A 24633-nucleotide genomic window follows, 5' to 3' on the forward strand; every position below is an offset into this window, starting at 1 on the left:
TTGTGGCAGGAAATCGTGCTTACTTTGGACTCCGCAGAACTCTACGATCGAACAAAGTTCGCCGTAACACGAAGTTAACCATCTACAAAACGCTGATTAGACCGGTCGTCCTCTATGGGCACGAAACATGGACCCTACGTGCAGAGGACTAACGCGCCCTTTGGAGTTTTCGAACGGAAGGTGTTGCGTACCATCTACGGCGGAGTGCGGATAGAAGACGGAATTTGGAGAAGGTGAATGAACCACGAGCTGCATCAGCGGCTGAGAGAACCACACCACGAAAATCGGGAGGCTACGGTGGACGGGTCACGTCATCAGGATGTCGGATAGCAACCCGACTAAAATAGTTCTCGAGAGTCATCCGACCGGTACAAGAAGACGTGGAGCGCAGCGAGCTAGGTGGGTCGACCAAGTGGAGGACGATCTGCGGACCCTACGCAGAGTGCGAAACTGGAGACACACAGCCATGGACCGAGTGGGATGGAGACGGCTACTATGCACAGCAGAGGCTACCCAGGGCTTAGCCTGATCGATAAGGTAAGTAAGATAGTAGTACAAAAAATGCCTTGAGATGAAAAATTGAAATTTGGGAAACAAAAAATCGAAATAAGAGTAAGAAAAAAATATTAACTTACCTCGAATTTGGACGTTCTTCCGAATTTCTGTGTAGAAGACTTGAGGGAATTTCACAACTTTACACTTTCAGTTCAGTCGCACCATACCACCGTCTGCTTTCAGATATACATAACTTGTTTATTTTTTCAGTATAATATATTCTACCGTTCCGAATCCACTTGCCATTCTTGTAATTAATTTCCACTTCGCGCCTACATTGCTCCAGACTTGTTCAGATGTAGTCAGTTTGTTTATCTTCTTCTTCTTCCTTATGTTATCACCGTTCGTATGGATCGGCCAGCCAGCTTGTGATTGAGAGAAAGTACCACCACTGGTTATTGGGTACTTTTTACGTTGCTTGTTAATGACCGCCGATGCCATTTCAATTTTTCAACCATATTGTGTTGTTGCTATGGTTTGCTTGTTTTTTTTTTCTTTTGTCTTGCCGATTTTCATTAAATATTTCATTTAAAATTTGCTCGTATTAGTAATTCTTCACTATCAACACAATTTATCCTTCTTACATCTTAGTGTTTTGCTTGTATTTTTTGTTAGTCTGAGTTTCTTTGTTTTGTTTTCTTCAATGCAGTGAAACAAATAAGAGTACGAAAACAGAAAAAAAAGTTTTAGTAGAATTAATTTTACAACAATTGCATTCTCATTCTTATCATTCTTCTTCCGGCGCTGCTTATTCAGCTTCGAACTGTCGCATTTGACCGGATGCTTACCAGTCAAAGTTTCGAGAGGCCACAAAATGTTTAATCGAAGAAGTGTACAAATCTGGGGATATAGGTATAATGCTTGTTAATTGTACACACAGTCCTGAAGGGGGATGAGAACAGTTGGGGGGACACTGGCGCGTGTACCCACTAGGAAAGATCCGTAACGACTCCTTGTCGAAGGAATATAAAGGAGCTTGCTCCCATCTTACTTTGTAGTCGGGTGAATTGCTTTAGTAAATATTTCCTAAACATTGGTGCTGGCTACGTTTTGATCATTTTTTTTCGGGGAGGGAGTTAACTTTTGAACCTGTTTTTTATTTGTTTTGCTTGAAAGTCTTCTCTATTCGAATAGGTTTTGGTTGGTTTCTTGGTGTATCAAATTGTCTACTTTTATCACAAACTAGAAAATATCAACTTCTGTTAAAGTTTTTCGAAAAAAGAATCCGGTAATATTATCAAAATTTAGCAAGGCTAAAGTTTAACCGAAGTTTGACGAAACTTGAACTGGTGAAGCATCAGTAAAGTTCGCTCAAACTTTAGTATGCATCTTACTAAATGATAAATTTCACAGAAGAAATTTCTTCCGAAATCTTTACACAAAACTCGACATTTCAAAGTGTGCATGCATTTATCAATGATTCGCTTGTTTGCTAATAAATATTATCTGAACTTTCGGTCGGTTTACTCGCTACTAAGAAAGGAGTATGGTGAACCGAAATGCAATCAAAAGTTTTAACACCACGTGTCTGGTGCTTCCGAGTCCATTCCTCTGAAGGCTAATATACTGAAGATTTTATAATATATATTTACCTGCATGCTCTGCAAAACAGAAATGATTCCTAGTTACCAGCTACGCTCCGTTTATTCCGCCAACGGTTCTTCCAGTTGTTTCTGTTTCGATTCACGAGGAGCGGCTTCCGGTTTGGCCGCTGGCACTGGTACGGCCGTTGCCGTCGTTGGACTCGACTCGGACACGTCCAGCATAGACTCGGCGAGCGCAACGTTCGCAATCGGACTCGAGGAGCTGTCGTCATTTGTCGTGGTCGTCGCCGGTGCCGTCGCGGTCGTGCTGGGGACAGCCGGAGCCTGTGCCGGTACGGCCGGAGGATTACTGTTGGCGTTGAAGCTCAAATCGTTGGCGTCGAACAGCGACGAGGTCTCCTCGTCCGTGGTGTGTGAAATCGAAGCTGCCCCGTCGCCGGCTTCCCGGTGCAAATGCTGCTGCGACTGGGGCAGAGTGTCCTCGTCGGTTGGGTCCGCCTGCGGAAGCTCACTCGGTTTCCTCGCGCTGCTGTCGTCACCGTTGCCGGTGGGCTCGTCTGATCGCTGCCGGGCGGCCGGTTTTGGTCGTAAATCTGGGAAAAGAAGAGATTAACCCGTTAACATTCAAGGTGTATCACATTTAAAATTTTTTAAAGAACCTGTAATCATTAGTCAAGTTCCAATAAAGTAAACATGGTTTCAAGAAAAAAAAAGTATTTTTTCTATAGTGTATTTAAAAAAAAGTCTTCAATGTAGTCCTAAACATCTGATATTTTTTTAATTTTCTATTTCACCATAAATATAATACAGTTGTTACTTTTTGATCCGTATAAACACAAGACAACTTTTAAACAAGTGAAGGAAATGATAGCTATACAAAAATAATAGAAATGTCATATTAAATTATGGCTTACTAAAGAAATGCCGAAAATTTAGAGGAATCCAGAAGGAATTATTTTAAAAAAACTGTAAATAGTAAATCTCGGAAAAAATATTGGAGAGTAATCCGGAAGGAATCTCGGGAGAAATCCCCAAACAATCTTGGCAGAGATCAATGAAGGAATCAATGAAGGAATGAATAAAGGAATCATGGGGAACTTTCCGTTCCCAGCCACCTTAGCAAACTACAGTAGAACCACATGGCATGATACGGGACCTCGCGGTGCAGGCGACTTACTCCGTCAAAGCTCCACTCCTCAATGAGGTAGCATCGCACTGCCCAGCGCCCAGCTCGTCATGATGCTTGCTGTCACCGACGCTTGCTAGGGGAAGGACACCCAAGGGGAATGTCACTAATCTTTATTTATATCCCACAAAAAAAATCCAAATGGAATTCAGGAGAAATTCCTAAAGGAAACTCTGGAAGGATCAATGAAGGAATCCCGAAAGGAACACCGTAGAAAATTGCTGAAGGGATTCCGGGAAAATACTGGAAGAAACGCATCAAACTAGAAAAATCAGTTACAAATCCCGGAAGTGTGCTGGTAGTTCATCGATTGGTTTTCGGCGAGAAATAATTAAAAACTTATTTGCCAGACTGTCCGGACGTTTCGGTCGATTTTACTGGCCTTCGACCAGTAAAATAAGTAAGTTATGGCCGTCTGATAGTGAAGAGACGGCTGGAAGATTAGTCCGCAGAAGATGGTCGAAGCCCAGTAAAATCGATTGAAACGTCCGGCCAGTCTGGCAAATAAGTTTTTAATTATTTCTCGCCGAAAACCAATCAATGAACTACCAGCACATCAAATCGCGGCGATTAAAACAATAATAACATCAAATCCAGGAAGTAATATCTAAAGTAATTCAGCAAGCAATTCTTGATGAATCCGTTGGATGAACCCTTGACAGAAACCCAGGGTCCTATAAGAAATCCCCAAGGGAATCCCGTGAGGATTCAATATATTTTTTTAATCCCGCGCCCGAACACGCGTAGGGTGGGGCGGGGCAAGATGGGTCGCGGGGCAAGATGGGTCAGTGCCATTTTCAAGCGAATTACTCATGTTTTGATTATGTTAATAATTTTGTTGGGTGACCAGCATGAATATACAAAAGATTAGGGTATTGATTGAAAAATTATTCACTCTCATTGGAAATAAAAAATAAAATGGTTTTTAGCCATTTTTCTTATGCGATACATCCCATATATTCTCCATATAAACCACCGCGGGGCAAGATGGGTCACCTCCAATATTTAGCGTATTCTTGGATCATTTAAAAGTTATTTATTTTTTATTACAAGACTATCTCATAACTCCCTTCAATCAGGCGGAATGAACGCCTAAAATTATAACATAAAATTATGATAACTTTTTAGTGAAAACATCGATTTTCAAGTCTTCTTAGGACCACTCAAATCGTAAAGTTTTTTATATTCAAAATAAATTTATAAAATGTTTACTTGTAGCTCTTGTTTACTCAGTATGAATATGGAGCATATATGAATGCGGAACAAATCTTATATTTTGACGTTTTTCGTTGAGAAAATGTGAATTACTTAAAAGGTGACCCATCTTGCCCCGCACTTTTTTCACGGCGCAAAATCGATCACTTTTTAAAACTGCTTGTTTAACATAATATTTTGTATTTAATGAACTTTTTATCGACTTTTAGCATAGCTAACTAGTGTATTAAAGAGTAGCGGACGAATACAAACCAATCCGATTTGTATTTACAAAGTTATGGTGATCCATCCTTAGGCGACCCATCTTGCCCCGCCCCACCCTACCTAGAACATAGCGCGAAAAACAAATTAAAGCGTAGTTAAACGGACGAACAAATTAAAAAACGCTGATGCGATTAAACGAACAATAACAAGCAAAATTTTATTTACATACCTATATTACGTTTGGACAACATTCATTTAATAACAATAGGACACGTTCGGTGTAGTACTAGAATTGAAGTAATGAGTTGAATAGGACAGATCGGTGAAGTACTAGATTTGTAGTAATGAGCTGAATTTTAGTATGGTGAGCAGGTCAATTCTCCGTTTCTGCAGTGAAATGGCGCAAAAAGCGTGGGTATTATGATTCCTTGCCTAATTTAATGCTGTTTGAGCAAAACTTTGGGCAACAGTGTTGTTGTTTTCTCCATTTCTTGCAATATAAACAACATAGTTATTCAAAGTTTTGCTCAATCAGCATCAAATTTGGCAAGAAAACATAATACCCACGCTTTTTGCACCATTTCATTACAGAAATAGAGAACTGACCTTCTCACCATACTAAAATTCAGCTCATTACTACAAATCTAGTACTACACCGAACGTGCCCCATTTTTGTATGGTGAGAAGGTCAATTCTCCGTTTCTGCAATGAATTGATTCAAAAGCGTGGGTATTATGATTCCTTGCCTAATTTGATGCTGTTTTAGCAAAACTTTGGGACACCGTGTTGTTGTTTTCTCCTTTTCTTCCAACTTAAACAACACAGTTACCCAAAGTTTTGCTAAAACAGCATCAAATTAGACAAGGAATCATAATACCCACGCTTTTTGCACGATTTCCTTGCAAAAACGGAGAATTAATTTTCACACCATACAAGAATAATTCAGCTCATTACTACAAATCTAGTACTACACCGATCGTTACCTATTACACATGTATGCGCTGTGTCGACATCAAATGGTGACGTGACAGATGTTCAGTCGCCTTCGAGGCGGCCGGCTGCATAGGTAGAGCTATCCGCATTCATATTGTCAGCCCTTTTCAATAGGGTATGGGTCGAACCACTGTGAATGCTTTCGAGCTCTGGAAGGCCTTTGTGGAAGCAGTACCGGAGTAAGAGGTTCGCTATCTGCCGATGCGAGCTCTGTGGATGCTGACGTAGCTGGCACAGATGACGATGATGACGAAGACAGGAAATCTGCATTTACAGATACCAAAGAGGTGGTTCCTCGGGTTATGTGAGGTCGATATTAAAACTCAAGTAGGATTCGAGAAACCGTGGAAGTAACGGAATCCCACTTGTCTTCCCCCGTACACATCCTTTCAACAATATTGCCTGGAGTGATATCTCTACCACATACCTCCTGCATACTCGACCTTTGCTTCACGAAGCGTGGGCATTCGGGGGGGGGGAGCCTGCATGTTCGAATCTGTGCACCCATGGCATAACAGAAATTGTGTCAAGTGAAAGTTCCCCTCGCCATGGGGCCTGCTTGTCCACTTGGACACGCTCGATATGAGTCTGTGTGTCCATCTCGCTGGAGGAATTCCAATCTCTCTGCCATTTCAACATCGACGATGTTCTGGCAATCCGTCTGGCACCGCTGTCAGTTCTAGTTCCTCTATCGACTCGCCGTATACCGTGAGGGGATAGTGCTACTTTTTCTGAATGTCGGTTCCCCGAATGTCGTTTCTCCGAACGCCAGTTTCCCCGAAAGCCGGTTCTCCGAATGACCTGTTTCCCCGAAAAATGCATTCTTGTTCGAAATGATCACTTACCTCAAGATGTTCGTGATCATGGGGAATAGGTTGTTAACGGACCATAATTTGACAATTCTTTAGGGTCAATTTGGTTTTGGAAAGAACGGGCAGCAATGAAAAGGAGTCGGTCATTCGGGAAAAAGTGACATTCGGGGAACCGGCATTCGGGGAAACGACATTCGGGGAAAAATATCATAACCCCGTGAGGGTAATGTCATCGGCAAAGCCGACCACCTTTACGCCCGGTGGAAGTGTGAGCCTCAATACGCCATCGTACGCCGCGTTCCATAGTACCGGTCCCAAGATTGACCCTTGTAGTATTCCCGCGGAGATGTTGTACCTCTTTTCAGTGTCAGAGAGTAGCACTCTATTTTGAAAGTAGCTCTCCAGTATCCTGCATAAGTTATCCGGGACTCCTAGGTGATGATTCACCACTGGTGAATGACGCATTTAATGGCGGCCTGACGATGTTGAACGCATTCTTCACTTCCAACGGGACGACCGCGCAGTAGCGAATTCCTCTGCGCTATCTCGGCCGTTTCAGTTACGGCCACCGTCGATCGACCCTTCCGGAAGTCAAACTGGTTATCCGAGAGCCCAGAGTCATCTGGTTTCTCGGTAAAGATCATCACTGCTGTCGGGATACCGTCCGGACCCTGAGCCTTGTTCAACTTGAGTGGCTTCCCTATTACGATGAGCTCATCGTTCGGCACTGGGGATACCTCCTCTTGGTCGGTTCGGCCAGAGGGTAACAGCCCATTTGGCCCAATATCGTGGTGCGATAACAGCGTTTCCACGATCCTCTGCAGGATCTCGGGTGAGCGTTCCGGGGGTGCTTACGCAGTCTTTTCAGGGTATCGTATTGGCTGCCTGACAGAGCTTTTCGAAGCATGCTCGATTTCATGTCTTAATTTATTTGTTCAGTGTCAGTTTAGCCACACTGTAGCCCTCACCTCTTTCCGCTCTACCCTCATCGGTACGAGCTCTTTGCATCCTTCTCCTAGCTCTTAGGCAGGATGCTCGGAGCTCCGCGATTTTTGGACACCACCAGTATACTGGTTTCCGTCCATTTCTGGGTAGCGAGCGCCTAGGCATTGCGGCATCGCACGCATGGCTTAGAGTTCCGACTAGATCTTCACTGGACAGATCGTCAGTGTTATCCTCCATAAGCCGTCTCTCGACAAATGCCGCCCTATCGAAGCGCGAGGTCAGCCATCCTCGATGCCTGTCGATGATCTTCTTCCTCCATGTTCCATCGTATATCGTACCGCCAGATAGTCACTGTGCGTGTACTCATCGTCAACCCTCGATTCTGAGCTAGGGTTTAGACCCGGGCTCCAGAAGGCCACGTCAATGATGAACTCTGCACCGTTCCTGCTGTAGGTTATTTTTTCACCTACGATCGCGACATCCACGTTCAGTCTCGCCATGGCTTCGAGCAGTGCCCAGCCTCTCGCGTAAATCGAACGGCTACCCCACTCGTTCGCCCAGGCGTTGAAGTCTCCGCCGATGACCACAGGACTCAATCTTACTAGCGCGCTTGTAAGTGCGTCCAGCATTGCTGAGAGTTGATCTTTCGGTCACCTGGGTGGGACATAACAACTACAGTAATACACCCCATTGACCATCGCTAGTTCGAAGCCCTCGAGCGACCTGAAAATGATTTCCTAGATCGGGAAACGACCGGTTGTACAGATCGCCACTAGTCTAGTCTTATCCGCTATTCAGTTTCCGTTATTGGGTAACCTGCATTATCGTTTTGAACATCGTCTTCAATGCGTGCCTGGACATTTGGGCCCACCCGGCATTTTGGTGTCTGGCAATAAGGGCCTTCTCCTCCGTACTTCCTGTAGAACTTGATCCGGTCAGGGACTTATGGCCTTGCTCAAAGCACGTGTATCACGCCACTGGCCACAGGTTTTAACACTGGAGAGTTGCCTCCACCGTTAGGGCTCTTACCTGCACTTTCTCGACAAGTATCTCTTGGACTAGTGCTTTGTGGTGCCTTTCTTGGGCGCTTCCTTCTTCAGCACTAACATCATCTCTCCCGTCCTGGTGCGCCGGAACATCTTTGGTAGTCCGCTCCTATTGCGGTTTAGCGCCCGCGTGAGGTCCGCACCGGTCATCTGTGCTTCCTCGGCTGGCGCTGTGCCACTTGTTCCACTCGTAGAACTACCTGCCGTTTGTTCGCTAATGGGTGCACCAGTCCCTCGTAGTGGCGATCTTGCCAAACATCCACGCGCGAACGGGTGCAACGCCGTTCCTTCCGCTACTCCATGTTGTTGATGGATTTCGAAGTGATGTCTGTTGCCCCCGGTGATCGGCAGGCCTTGGAGGTGTACGTATCGCCTCACTACTTTCGAAATCGCAAACTGTTCTGCGATCGTTGTAGGCTTCCAGAAACGCGAAAATGTTCACAGAATACTTTCCGCAGTGCAGATAATCGGCGACCTTCTGAGCTACCACATCCAAGCTAACAAAACTCTCCAGTCGATCAGCTTTTGCTGGCACTGCTTTGCACACCTTCGATAAACCGCACGTTGAGAAGTCGCTCTGACCTGCCGTACAGCATGCACAGTTTCTCCGTAACTTTTGGGATGGTATTCAGCAGAAGCAGTCTGCTCCTTGCAAGCACTTATGTAGTCGTGCCAAATTGTTTACCTCTGAAAAGCCTCACGCCTTCGTTAACGTCTCGTAGTTGCTGATAAACATCGGCCATTCCACCAACTTGGGAATTTCCTGAACAGAAAGCAAGTCTCAAGAATGTGGATGTGTAAGTATTCAATTTTCAATCTATTGCTAATGCCATCTGACTGCAGAAAACTGTAACAAAGTTTTCTTCCACGGATGTTGAAAAGTTGTTGAGTTATACCTACACGATCCGGCTTAGTAACAAAGATACCATCCACAATGAGTGAATATATGTTGCTTGCGTTCACCGGTTTTGTTTCCAAACGCGTCATGGATACAAGTGTAGAACACTTTGCACACTGAAAGAAAATTAGAAACCTACCTGACTGCGAGTTATCCTCGGTGAACAGTCCCATAATGGGATTGTTGTCCTCCGGCTTCCTGGTGTTCAGATCCTCCAGCAGTGGCTCCTTCATGACCGGCGTCTGGCCCACCAAATGGTGCGGTATGTGTGGATTGGTGGCACTGGCCTGTGGCGCCAGCTGTCCCCCGACGGCATTTGCCCCCTGCTGCCCATGGGCAGCGGCTACCGCGGCCGCTTGCGATGGCGTGAGAGACTTTCGCGTTTTGTCCGCCTTGCGCCACAGCGTGATTTCTTGCTGCTTGAAGTACCGCCGGTCTTCGGTGTCGATCAGGACCAAGTTCAGGAAATAGCGTACCGAGAACTTCTTGTTGATTTCTCGCATCGTCAGCGTCAGATCGTACCCGGCCAGGAACACCCGAATCGGTATGCTTTCGCCCTTGACCGGCGATCCGTCCATGATTTCGTACTTGGCGATGATTTCGTTCTCCGTGAATATGTTGGGACCTGGATGGGGTTTTACATGGAATCAGAATTCTAGGTATTCTAAACAGTAGTTGCTACAACGAAACTCACCCGATCCAGTCTGTTCCCGTTTGATGATGGCGATCTCCATGTGTTTGATCTTGATGCGCACCAAGAGGAAATAAATTTTACCAACAATGACGTCGCGTAGATGATATCTGCAAACAGAGACGACAGTTGAAGAAAACGTGGTAATTACGTAAACAAGTCAATCAATCAATCTCTTCTCGATACTCACTTGCTCTTGTTGTATTCGAACTCTATGTGCAGGCAGTCCTCGATACCGACCTCCATCTTAATAGGGCTGTTGGTGTCGGGGTAGCTGGACAGTGTGTGCACGGCAATGTCCACCTCGCGGATGATGTCACTCAGACGGCGTACGATCGTCACTCGTAGGAAGTATCTGCGGGAAAAGAAATCGAAGTAAGAATTAAACTGTTGAATCAGTTCCAGAAGCCTAGAAGTAGAAATCTTTCACTCACCTTAAGCGTACGTTCGATCCGACGTATACTTCGTAGGGCTTCTCCACGTTCGCAAACTCGAACGGGTACGATGTGTTCTGAATGAGATCCCCCGGGCGGGCCAACTCCCGCACCAAGCTGAGAAAGTCATGGTGATTGCCGCGGTCGTAGTATAGTTCAATTTGTCCTGTCGGAATGAAGTAAACAGTTATTTGGAAAGAACTTCCACTGACCCAAAGTCCACTTACCAATCAATTCCACTTTGATGCCCTGGTGTTCCAGTTTGCTGCCCGGTTTCTTCAGTGTAATGTTAACCTTTCCGCTGACGGTTTCGCCATCGTAGTACAGGAGATACTTTTCCTTTTTGCCGTCTTCGGTTTTGATGTCGGCGTGCTGTCGATGCTCGGCGCCGTCGAACATGATATCAATGTCCGCCGACTGGCCGAACCGGAGGAAGTTCTGCAAGAAATAGTTTTAAAAGTAAAGAATTAGTTTCTGACAGGTTTGGTGGTCTGATAACTATCGTATCTAATTCGTATGAAAAGGTCATGGGTCCAATCCATGACCCACTCATTTCCTCCTACTTTATATCTTACTTTCTCTCTTTTCATTACATACAACATACAGCTACGTACAACTCATGTATACTCATGTGCATAACCATCGCTAGAATAAGAAACGAATTGAAAAGCCGTTTTTCTTCCTTCCAACTTTCACAGCACAGTGTTATATATGTTATATAATGCCTGCAACCAAGCAAATTTGGCCGTATCAGCTTCAGATTAATCTTAACACAAAATCTAATCACTTTACGCCTGGCATCAACGCACAATGGGTGAACCCTCTGCCAAAACTACCATTGTTCAAGAAGACTCCGACATCCTAGAAAGAACTTGTGCGGACGCAGTAGCATATACGGTCTGCCGTTGGCAAGCGATTGCACTATCACTTCCCCCCGTTTACCACATTTACCGGGAATCTGACGTAGCAGACACCATTCTTGCTTAAAAATAGAAAATTGCAAATACTCACAATCCGAAGACGTCTACTAGTTCCCGGCAGATTGGTTCCTAATGTGAGCATTGGCGGAGCCAGCCTTTTCTTTTTTCTCATTCACTCTCCTAAACATACACGAGAAAGAGCGACATGTAAGAGGAGGCAAGCTGCCCCCTCTTCTATCTTTATCCTTCTCGTGTATGTTCAGGAGAGTGAATGAGAAAAAAGAAAATGCTGGCTTCGCCAATGAATGTGAGTGTAGCTGGTCTGGCGACACTGGAAAAGCATCTACGGTCTGTCAAACAACTTTATGTAAAATAATCACAGCGAACTTTCCAACATGAAGAGGTATGTTAGCCAAATAAACATCACGGATAGACAATGCGTTCTAAGCATTTTAGAAGGAAAGAGGTCAAACTGATAGGTCTCAGGGGCTGTCCATTTATTACATAAGGTAATTGTCAGGATTTTTCGACACCACCGAGTATGTACTCGGAAACGCAGTTGCACAAATACTGGACATTTACATATCAAATGATACGAAGTTCCATAATCGGATTCACAGCTATCACATACAAATGCATTAGCTTACTGATGAATATTCGCCATGTGATAGCTGAGTCGGCAGTGGCCAGTCAATGTTTTGACCAGCATGTAGCAATTCGGCTTAGACAGATTTGTTAGATACTTCGCCACCCCTGGAGATGGCTCAGTATAATACAATTTTGTTTGACGACATGCCTCAATGCCAGTATTGTTTGTGCTGAGTGGCAGCCTAGGTGTCAATCTGAAGCTTAACCCAACGCTTCGATATAGGAATAGTTGGCTCAAGGTCAATGAAGTCATGTGATGCTCCAGTGCGAGCTAATTCATCAGCCACTTCATTTCCAGCGATGGAAGAATGGCCAGGTACCCATACAAGGTGAACAGCATTTGCTAAATTCTGCTTCTCGATTTGAGTTCGACAAGCGATAACTAACTTTAACATAGAATTGGTCGAAGCAAGTGCTTTAATAGCAGCCTGGCTATCTGAACAGAAGTCTATTACATTGCCCATTACGTGATGCTGAAGTACTGATTGCACTCCGCACATAAGAGCAAAGATTTCGGCCTGAAAAACAATGTCTACCAAGTGAGTAAGACTGATGCAGCCTTAGCTCACGAGAATAAACACCAGCACCTGCTCGACCTTCGAGAAGGGAGCCATCAGTGTAGCATACGATGTCGTCTGAAATACTTTTTTCCAGATATCCAGATGTCCACTCTTCCCGGGAAGGGAATTTCGTGGAAAATATCCTATATGGGAAATTACAAGCAATTGTTAGATCACTTGGAGCAAGAACAATTTTGTCCCAATTCACCAAAAGTGGAAATAACGAGGTGTGTGTTGATGTGCAATTCACAGGAGTTTCCTCTAGTAGACCGAGTACCCGTAGACGATAAGTGCAAGAAAGTGCTTCTTGTTTGAGATGAATGTGTAGTGGAGCAACGTCAAAGAGAACTTCGAGCGCTGCCGTGGGAGTTGAAGAGAACGCTCCAGACATCGCCATTAAGCACATCCTTTGGAGATGGCCTGATTTTGATTGGATCGTTCTCACTTCGCCCTTTTGCCACCACACAAGACATCCATAAGCCAATATTGGCCGAACCACAGTTGTGTAAATCCATTTGATATACTTGGGTTTTAGACACCAAGTTGTACCAAAGGTTCGCCGGCATTGCCCGAAGGCCATACAAGCTTTCTTGATTCTGAACTCAATGTGAGGTGTCCAGGAAAGCTTGGAATCAAGAATGACTCCAACGTACTTTACCTGTTCAGTCACATCGATTTCAGAATCAAAGAGACGCAAAGGTCGAACGCCATTACGGTTTCGCCTTTCTGTAAAAAGAACAATAGATGGTTTACTCGGATTAACCGAAAGGCCATATTGGCGACACCAACCCTCAACTACCTGAAGGGCGCTTTTCATCAGGTCGAAAAGGGTGCTGATGCACATACCGACTAACAATGTTAGGTAGTCGTCGGCAAAACCCTTAAGTAGGAAATCCGCTATTATTGAGTTGCCTCAATAGCGTATCTGCTACGAGATTCCACAAAAGCGGTGACAAGACTCCCCCTTGGGGGCATCCACAAACACTCAATTTCCTAAACGCTGCTTGACGCAATGTCGAGAAGAGATGTCGGTTTTTGAGCATTTGGTAAACCCAATTGGAAATCATTGAAGATATACCATGACTCCGTGCGGCTTCCAATATGGCATCGAAAGGCACGTTGTCAAAGGCACCCTCAATATCTAAGAAAACACCTAAGCAGGATTGCTTTTGAGCGAATGCCTTCTCGATATCGTAAACAACTTTGTGTAAGAGTCACAGTGGGCTTTCCCGCATGTTGGCTCACATAAAGAGGCACGTTGGCCAGATGGACATCACGGATTTGGTGATCGACAATGCGTTCTAAGCATTTCAGATTAAAAGAAATCAAACTGATAAGTCCGAAACTCTTTACTTCTTCATACGACACTCGATCCACTTTTGGAATAAACTTTACAGTAATATCCCGCTTAGATTTTTATTTATTTATTTATTTATTTCACTTCTTGATACATATTTAACAGTTTGTGATTATGATCTCTATTAAACTATTGTTCTTTTAAAGGGTTATTACTTTTTAAATAGGCTATAAACCGACGTTTGAACTGTGGAATGGATTGAGCGTTCTCCTCTGGCAGTCGATTGTATATATCTGGTCCTATATTCTAGAATCTTTTCCTTCCAACCTCCGATCGGAAACCAGGTCTCTGCAGAAGATGAGCGTACCGAGTGCGATAGTGGTGGGATGCGAAGTTGAACGTCCAATTGTGGTGCATGTTGAGGCTATTCGTGGTTTTGTACATTATCATACAGACTCTGAGGGTGTAGAGCCCTTGTATTGGTAGAATATTATGTTTTTCCGTACTGTACAAATCAAGATTTGGGAATATAAGCTGTAGCAAAACTGAGAACATTTGGCAAACGAAGTTCGTTCACTCGGAAATGCTTATATTTCGCAAGGATTGTTCAACCGACTGACTTCACTCAAACTGTAAACATTTGTAGGTACATAGTTTTTTCCTGCCGGATCGTTCAGCAGATTGAAGAGCTTCCTGGTAAGTCTTGCGAGCCGACCCGAAAGCCTCCGATCCAGCCGAACGTCGTCTGTTCCAACTTTTTCTACATTGCTTCTTAAGCTTCGCCAGATCAGAGTTCAAAGTCCAACAGGGGGCATGGCCTCAAAAATTGAAATATCTTCAAATAACCCCGATGTCCCCTATTTCTTTAAAGTTTCACATGCATTTCCTCCCGGAGTGGAACCCAATTGATAAGAGCAGGACCAACCTTATGTCAAATTGCCGATACCTATAGAAGTTTTTACACAAATACGAGTTGAACAAGTCATTTATTTTGCGCGCCAGTCGGGAATAGATGAGGATTTTCTCAAAAAGGTGTATGACAGAGAGAGCGGAGTAAAACGGGCTCAATACACTGATTTCCAGCATCGTGTGGCGAATGACACCCTCCTTTTCTGAAACTGTAGAGATTTTTGCAGTTTGTGTCAAAAATTCATTCAAATCCATCCACTCCGGGCAGAGATATTGAATTAATTCGCGTTTTGTACCTATTTTTTCCCACTGTGCAGCGTTTCTCAAACTATGGGTTGTGACTCACTGGTGGAACTTAGAATTAAACACGAGAAAACGCAAAATAAAATTCATAATATGAAGAGACAATACAGTGCGGCCTTTGAAAGAATGTTGCATGAATCCGGAATAGTAAACCAATTATTTTAAACGTTCTAAAATAGAAAGTTCACTGAATCTGATTGCATGATAATTTTAATATAAGTAACACATTCTACTGTGACGTTACAACGTTTCGACGCCTTTTCTGACAGATTTTCCACTATAACTCGTAAAATCGACCGTGAACCCTCAAATATTTTTACATATTCGGAAACCTTGTAAAATAATAAGTATGATCTGTTGAACAGTTAGTTTTCATTGGGAAAGTATGTTGAAAATGAGAATGAGTAGCGTGACTTTACAACGTTGTATATTAATGCCACAAATAAATTAATACAGAAGTCGCTTTCTAAAGCTTCCCAAACATATAGGGTTTCGAACTACAGTATGCGGCAGGAAAAAATGCGAAAGTGTTTTTCAACTTCAAACCTCATTTTCGTCCATTTGACATTAACCAATCTATGTTTGAACGTTCCATGATCTATAATAGGCTAGTTTTCTGAAAAGTTAATTAAAAAATTTTCCATTTTGGTCTGAAGATGAAGACAATAAGAATTTTCAAACCGCAGAAAATCGCACAGGTCGCTAAATTTCGCATCTGATAAAACAAAAATTTTGATTTTCTCTACAATATTATCAAATATATGTACTTATTTCATCTGGTATGTGAAACTACATGGCTCTGGATCAGTGTGGTTTGGTTGTTCATCGAATTTGAGCTAATTTTGTTACTGTTATAGTCATTTTGTTTAATGACCATTGGGCGCGCAGTTTACTGATATCCGTTTATTAGGCCTACATTATCACATGTTAAACATCAAATGTGTTCATTTTTATTTTTCAGTGCTAGAATATAGACATTGACTGATACACTGTCATGAAAAAACAGTCATATATATCCCATATTTAGCGTGTAATAGTGTCTTGAACTTTTCGCATTTTTTCCTGCCGCACCCTGTACTTAGGCACCTGCGCCAATTTCCGGCACCTCACAGCAAAACAAATCAACATCAATATCACTTACTTGCCGCATATTTTCCAAACGCCCTTCCGTAGGTAATCATCTCCCGCAACCTTTTCGCAACGGGATCCACAGTCAATGAGCTGCACTTTCACTCACAACAAATATGGGTGCCGAAGTGATTGCCCATTTGATTTTGCTGGAAGTTCGGCACAGGTGCCGAGAATTGGTGCTGGACTAGGTGCAGTAAACTCGTTCTAAAAAACCCTCTCTAACGAAAGGAATGTTGTATAAAGATTTATTTTTGACATTTTGTCATATAAACTTTGATTAATAATCAGTCAAAATTTCAGCCTTATACAGAATCTCGTTCGCCAGATATATTTAACACAACTCTAGATAATCAGTCAGATCAGATAGTCAGATTTCCAAAATAACAGATAATATGAAAATACGAGCTGGTGGGTCGCCAAACTCTTTTACAACCAAATGTGGGTCGCGAACTGAAAAAGTTTGAGAACCCCTGATCTATTGGAGTGTCAATGGATGGTGAGTATCTATGCAAATTTGACCGCGATCAAATCAGTAAAGAGTTCCCGGTTGGTTGACCGGGAATTCATGAAACGCAAAGCTTGCGAAGTAACATTCAAGTGTTCAAAAAATGTAGTAATAGTCAGAAAAAGATTCTTTATTTGACAAATGCCAATTGGCCATCTCGTGACTGATTCTGCTAGAGCAAAGCGTTATGTCTAACATTTTCTCTCTAGTGTTGAACTTCAGATCAATGAGAGTCTAATAAAGGTGTGGAAGAAGATATTTCGTGTGCGTGAGATCCGTGTCTGGTACAAAACATGTCACTACTACAAACAAAGCGAGCTCCCATAAGAACGCGTGTCAAATAGTGACGTCACTATTTGTGTTTACATTTTTCTCTCCTTACTAATACATAGCCATCTCTTCTTCTTCCTCACCTGTAATATACTCTCATTGACTTCAGATGCAGTCGACACGGTTTTACTTTAGAACCGATCAATCATCATCCCGGGATTCGCGTGAATGAAGGAATTGACTAAGACTCGCAATGCGTTCTCAACATGTTTATTTTACAACGAGCTAGTACTGACTGATATTTACAAAACAAAACAACGTATACAAATCAGCAATATGCTTCGTCAGTAAACTGGGGGAGTTTTCTCACGGTTGGAGTAGTGATCTGTACTCTACGATGGTCACGATACAAGAGAGCTGATCGCTCCGTTTATTCGAGTTTTATACGATTCATCGAACACTTTACTTTGTGATGGTGGTATTACATTATAACAGTCCGAGACCTGTCAACTGGTGTTGCACTGAACTAAACCGATTTGCTAATTCTGAATGGATATTACAGTCAGAACTCGTATTCACATACACTAAAACACAGATGTCGTCGTCATGCTCATATCAGGGGGCTATCACTACTTTACTTCAACATCTAGCAGATACTATGAAGGTTGGGTGGTTGCCTATGTTGAGTAATCCAGTAATCCAACTTATTTTTTTTCCTCCCCTGTTGGGGAAATTAAGCCACTGCGTCCAATAAGCTGAACTTTTGTGGCATGTGCCGTTTTGATATTCGCATCTAGCCAGCTAATTACCATGTGTTAACCCTAGTAGCACATATGTTTTATAAAAGTCAATATAACGCCTATATGATCAAATTTGGTCATATAAGAGTCACAAAAACTGATGTAGAACAAGTGTGCTATTGGGGAAGTAACCAGCTACTGCCACGACGCGTCGTCTCCCAGTCAGGTGCAATGGAATTGATAAACTCCAAGACTTTCCCAGGTTTTGCAGACCAGATCTCAATGGGTTGCAACCAACCACTATTTAGAAATCTTTGCCTGTCCGTGTATAAAGCACCACAACTGCAAAGCAGATGTTCCGAGGTTTCACGTTCCGTATCACAGAAACGACAGATACCACTCTGAATATGGTCAATATTTTTTTAAAGCTTTTGATGGAGTGTTGCGCATCGCTCCTGTAACAGCAATGGACGCAAGACGTTGAATTTACGCAAGCTTTCATTGCGTGGTAGCCTCTTTTGTGTTTGCCCACCAGACAAAAGAAGCACACGTCACTTTTCAGCGAATTATGGCAGAATAAATCCACATTATCATTTTTGGTTTCAAGCCCCACTTTCTGCCAATAGTTTTGGAGCATAACCAAAATGCACTTGTTGCCTTACCGATCACGGACTCAATGTGAGCATTCCAGTTCAGTTCGGCATCCAGTATCAAACCTAAGTATTTGATTCGATCACTAGGATGAATTTCTTCCAAGCCAAAAAGCTTTTAGATTGATCTTCCTTCTCCTAGTTTTTATATTCTTCAGAAGAAGAATATTAAAGATGTTGACAAGTCCAAGGCTTGTGCAGTTTCTGCTGTGGGGTCCAATGACCACACGTATTTATACTACCTTAGGTAGACATAATGAACCATACCTAGACATTTAGGTACTGTAATGAATAGTATTTCATGTAGGTAGATATCCTATGCACACAAGCATTAGGTAGATACTACACTAGTGAAAGGGACAATTCTAGATTGAGTTTAAATAAGGGCGAAAGTAACATGAGAGAGTTCTCTTCATCGACTCTCTCTTCTGCAAATTAAAGTGACAAGATGCAAATTCAATCGAACTTTTTAACACTTAGACGCTAGATTGCCTCACAACCTAGCGATTTATGGCCAAAAAGTGCAACCATACTTGCATCTTGTCACTTTAATTTGCAGAAGAGAGAGTCGATGAAGAGAACTCTCTCATGTTACTTTCGCCCTTATTTAAACTCAATCTAGAATTACGACTTTTGATGGGTTGATGCTAAGCCCCTCCTCAATACACCATGAATGTGTATAGTTTAGGGCTCTTTGCATTCTTTCCGAAACAGTTTCGTAATATTGCTGACTGCACCCCAAATTGGACTGTCACAATAGTGTGCACACACCTTCAAAGTGTGATTGCAGCGCAGGGGCACGTCGGATCGAGTTGAGGTCTTCGGTGCACTTATTCCTTTTAAATGGAGGCAAAAGTGCACCAAAGACGTCGAGACGATCCGAGGCAAATGTGCACTTTTATCACACTTTTTAGGCGTTCCAAAAAAAGTGTGATAGTCCAATTTGGGATGTAGTCTGCAATACTTTCCTCTCACTATTATGACTATATCGCAGTGAAGAGAATTGTCAGACAAAAGAGGCACAAAACAAGCAACAAAGAAGACGTGGCGATTACTTTTTATCCTAACTGGTAACAGATAATGACATGATCTCGAAATTTTTTGTTGCAGACAAAACGGAAGCTGAATTTGTTGTGTACTTTTCAACTCGTGAATTATCAATTATTACTAACCCAAAATCGGATTTTTTTGATGATACATCTTCAGCAGCGTTACAGTGTTAACCGACTCGAAGTTACCGCCCGAAAATCACGATGCAAGGCTTAAAAATCTCTAAACTCGTGGTGCTCGATCTTTGTCCTATTCTGTTCAAGTTGGGACAAACGTATGTCGCATTGGGTAAAATGTCGCAACAATGCCCACAACTTCGAAAACTCTTTCCTTCAAGCTTCTTAGAATATGGTCTACAACTAAGGACCACATTAGTGGTGAGAGGACTCCTCCTTGAGCGTAACCCTTTGTTGCCCTTACTGTTATAGATGAACTTCCCAACTCAGAGGTGATTTCTGTTTTTGCAAACACAGTATAAATCCAATGTATGATACATTGGTCGAAGTTTTCATTCTCCATAGCACGCTTCATAGAGGCATTATCAAATGCTCCTTCTATGTTTAAAAAAGGAGCATAGAGCTATTTCTTTTGCTGAAAACGTTTTTTCCACCTTTGTTAATAGCGAGTAAAGTGCCGTAACCGTCGACTTACCAGATTGATAAGCAAACTGGAAGTCAGATAGGGGATGCTCTTTTATGTAAGAAGAATTGATAAAATCCTTCAAAACCTTTTCCATAGTCTTCAACAAAACTGAAAAAGACTAATTTGCCTATATGCTTTTGAATGCGTCTTGTCTCGCTTCCCCCTTTTTGGTATAAAAATAACTTTTACAAGTCTCCATTTTGAGAGAACGTTATTCAATCTGAAACTAGCCTTAACGCTGAACAATTCGTCATTGAATTCATCGTCATCATCAAGCATTTGAAAGCAGTTTTTTCGTTCAAAACAAAAGTCTTTGCTATGAAAATATATTCACTGTACTCACTACTGTACTGCCGTGAATCGCATACTTGTCCCATTTGCATAGGAAATCCAGCAGAGATGGGACTGATATGCGATTCACGGCAGTGTACATGAGGAATAGAATGCATTGAATATATTTTAATGGTCGATGTTTTGATTCACAGCGAGAAGACTGCTTTTTATTTTCCGAAAAATGATGACGGATGCTTGAGCCTTAAACATCTCAATTAGTGATGGAACCAACATCGCCTCTCCATTTTGAATTAGTGCAGGAAATATTCCATCAACTCCTGCAGATTTAAAAGGCTGAAAAGATCTAATTGCATTTTCCACTCTGGCCTTCGTGAAAATTTATTCAGCTAAATCTGAAGCGGTGTTTATTGTACTATTTGACTCCGTAGAGTTTATACTAGGACAATGAGATTTCAAACATGTTGAAAATACAAAGCTCCCATATGTTCATTACAATCCTTGGTACAAACCTAGAGTCCAATAAACATTTCAGCCATCTCGGTGGTGGTTTAATGGTGGTCCAAGAGCAAAATATTTTTATATGGGAATTACTATGGAGAATTTTCAAAAAAGGTTCTCCGCGTTGTAGAGCATTCACACATGGATAAAGTCATAGAGTCAAATTTAAATTGAATTCTTCAAACCCTCAATGATGAATGTTGTCGAAGACCGAAACTTATGGCGCTAGTGGCCATATGAGGAAAATTGTTTCAAGAATCTGGACAAGCTGAACCAACTGTTCATCATCAATGTTGCTAAAGAGAATGAATTCGCCGAAACCTGGCACAAAGGTAGTATTGTTTGAGTAAACAACAGAGGCACTGAAGTTAACATCAGCGATGTTTTATATGTACCTGATCTGCGAGCAAACCTGCCTTCCGTGAAGAAGCTGGCTAGTGTGAACATTTAGAATGTTTGCGAATCTAAAGAATCCGATGAAGTCTAACTGGATTAAATACTAGAGAAATTCAAGAGAAATCCTCTGGAAGTTTTTTGAGCAACTCCTTGAAGAATTGCTAAATAAGTCTTATAGAAGAATCTCCGAAAAAAAAAACAACTAATCTGATTTCTTTGATATGAATTCAGAACTTCAGCACAGAAATTCTGTCCGATTTCTTTTAAATTCAAGCAAAAAAAAAATTACAGTGATATTTCAAGCGATTGCTGCTCTAGTTTGGCATCGTAAAATCGTAAAGAAATACATTCTTCAATTTAGGAAGTCAACAAATACTATCTTTTGAATGCTAGAAAGTAACACCCATAAACAGTTTTACACGTTATACAAATTCTCAGTACTAAAAGGAAAGCATACCATTTTTGCTGTTCTTGTTCCTTCTGCTGGTGCTGATACAAGCTGCTAATCCAATAACTGTGCAAGTCAAACTGTCGCTTTTTCAGCAATGATTGACCCTGCTTCGCTGCAGATAATCTTCTCCGTCTCTTGTTTAAATTCAATGGAAATCACTCGCCAAACATAAACACTACACTGTTTTTGCACTTCACTGACTGGTGGTGATAGCCGTCCAACAGAGATATGGAATTGTGTAATTTCCTTCTAATCACTGATTTACCACAACCCCTCTGCTGTTGGCCGTCGTCCGTCGTCGGTATTCAATTTATTTCTTCTGACTGCTCAGCTCCCGACAATCTAGAGCTGTCAAAAAACTGCAAACCGGACCACAGTAACTGGGAGAGGCAGGAAGATGCGGGCTTGCAGCAGTAGGATGGACGGAGCGAAGGGGGCCTATTTTATCGCCTGCATATGGGAGGAAATATTGTCTTCCCCCTTTTCGCTGCTTCGTTTTATGTAATTATGAGATATCTGTTTTTCCGGAGCACTTCTTCTCGCTGGATAAACAAGTTACTTCCGTATTCCGAACAACGGCGTGAATGGGATTCGCTCCTGTCGAATGCCTTCACGAATCTTCTTCCCCAAAACGAGGAAAAACAACCACTTTGCTTCGCACTAATAGATTCTTTTCCAGCACATAAAATTCCACTAATGATGAATCGTCGTCACTGGCGGAACGCCATCCAACCCAGCACTGCTCTCTTTCTGCCGCGACACGACAATGTCGTCTCCCCCTGTATCGATGGATGAACCTTCTGGCTGCGCTTCGAACAATCACTGCGTCTTCTCACTGAATCAGTCCAGCGAAATTGAATTGCTCCACATCATTCGAAGCGGGCCGTTCTCGGTTATATAACGCAATCTACTGCAATTGGGAACGCGCCGCGCACAGAATAAAAACACTTTCGACCGACGGAAGAGCAATCGAAACGGAACAATTCGATTGATAAGCGAAAAAATCACTTTTCCACTCTGCAAAACTCATTCGCGATGGATTTGACTTCTTTTTTTTTGTCTCCGCCCGTCCGACAGAAAGTGCATGCGATACGTCATGCACTCGCGGGGATTTTCGTCAAAAACTGCATCGTTTTGACAGATGGGGTTGAAACTTAACGAAGCAGAGTGGTATAAACCGTTCGCCACCAGGTGGTATAAAATGGTAAGCCGAGGTGACACCTATCAAATGCACGCGGAGAAAAGATGAACAAAAAGTAAGTAGCAATCAAGGGGGTGGACAGCCTTTGCTCTGAAGCCTACTCTGGAGCTACACTTTGAGCAGCTCTGAGCAACTCGTGCAACTCGATTTTCGAATGTGCATAGCAACCTGCTGTTACGTTGATGTGGCTGCTGTCAGTTAACAACTTCGATGAGAAAATCGATCGGCCAGACGCGGGAATCTTCTTCAAATGTGTCTCACTTCGCTGAAACAATTCGAGCCTGGCACCGTATTTTGTAGCAAAATTATTAAATATGGTGGTGTTGGTGTAATTTTCTTGTTGAGGCTCGTCCGTATATTGTCTGGCTTAGTGGGTGGAGTGAGGTCTAACGGATTAATGTACATAATCCTAAACACGCCACATTCCAGAATCGTTGACATGAAGGCGAGTATGAAGGTTATGCATCAAATTTCCCCAATAGCAGGGTAGGGGAAAACCCGGTCAACCATATCTTTAAAAATCTTTACAATTATTTAACACGATCTTTAAAGACTTTCATATCAAAAATCGATAGCGATCGTCATCGTTTCTTAAAGAAATTTAAATAAGAGCAAAGTCACATCGTTATCGATTGATAAATGTTTTTGAAGATAAATCGATACTGAAAACAGTGGGTTCTGTTTTATCGACCTGCCAAAATCATCAAAAACTAAAAATAACAACTACCTCACCACCCACCCTTCCTGTTCATATATGTATTGTGATTTTTTTGTAATCATTTCCTAAATAGACCATTCCCGTCTGACCTAACCCCCCTTTTTTATATTTTTCTTCGAAAGACAGCTGCTTTTGATGATATTTGCCGTTTTCGGAATTGTTTTATATGCGCTCCTGATTTTCTTACAAATTTTCAAAAACTGAGAATTTCACCACATTTTTAAATAAAAACCCCCATGCGAAGTAGTTTTTGGTAACCCTAGCATGGTGATTTTTTTATTCACCTCTCAGAAAGTGAGGAACACCTGGAAGCCCTATAGGGTACTGCAAGCACCTGATCTAACCTCACTTTGTCTGACAGTTCAGCGAGCTTGTTTACAAGGTGTTAGAATTTTTAACGAGCGGCGAAAATTAAATTTACGTTTTCCGCCCCGAAACCATTATGATACGGAAAAATCGATTATATTCAACTCTACTAATACAAAACAAACCGTCTAATTACCGTTTTACTGAAATTGTTTCGAAAAACACTTTTGCCGGATCTCCGCCAGAGACCAAGTCCATGTAAACAAGCTCGCTGAACTGTCAGTGCTCGGCTTCGTGACGTCATCATGCAGTATCCTATTCAATCATGTTTGTTTATTTTTTGAAACGTCAAACTGATTGAATTGATTCCCGACTCCCGAGTTTTTTTTTTTTTTTTGTGGTGTCAGACGACTGGCTAAGACCGGTCACGGTCCATCTCGCCAGCACTCCCGAGTTTAATCAGAAAGGCCATCGTAGCAGCAACAAGTTCCAGATAAATTGGCGGCGAGCACGTCCCACGGATTTTTTTTTTTTTTTTTTTTTTTTTTTTTTTTTTTTTTTTTTTTTTTTTTTTTTCTTTGGACTTGTCTTTTCGACTGGCTAAGACCATTGGTTGGTCCA

At 42.4% G+C, this 24633-nt stretch overlaps 1 protein-coding gene across 2 annotated transcripts; it reads right to left on the reverse strand.

Annotated features, from left to right (window-relative positions):
- Positions 1 to 729: 729 nt before the first annotated feature.
- LOC109400654 (vacuolar protein sorting-associated protein 26B-like) lies at positions 730 to 22871 on the reverse strand. Of its 2 annotated transcripts, XR_009997938.1 has the most exons (8): positions 21794 to 22871; positions 10751 to 10961; positions 10524 to 10689; positions 10280 to 10444; positions 10093 to 10199; positions 9538 to 10023; positions 2148 to 2692; positions 730 to 1395 (listed from the first exon to the last, which is right to left on the reverse strand). XR_009997938.1 is itself a non-coding variant. In XM_062853169.1 (7 exons), exons 1-7 carry the CDS (start codon positions 21794 to 21796, stop codon positions 2199 to 2201), a joined length of 1632 nt encoding a protein of 543 aa, XP_062709153.1. In that variant the 5' UTR covers positions 21797 to 22871; the 3' UTR covers positions 730 to 2198. The 2 variants fall into 2 exon arrangements, 1 of the variants encoding a protein (XP_062709153.1); XM_062853169.1 differs by having other exon boundaries at positions 730 to 2692.
- Positions 22872 to 24633: the final 1762 nt, after the last annotated feature.

The sequence above is a fragment of the Aedes albopictus genome, chromosome 2 (genome assembly GCF_035046485.1).
Source record: "Aedes albopictus strain Foshan chromosome 2, AalbF5, whole genome shotgun sequence".
Classification (NCBI taxonomy): domain Eukaryota; kingdom Metazoa; phylum Arthropoda; class Insecta; order Diptera; family Culicidae; genus Aedes; species Aedes albopictus.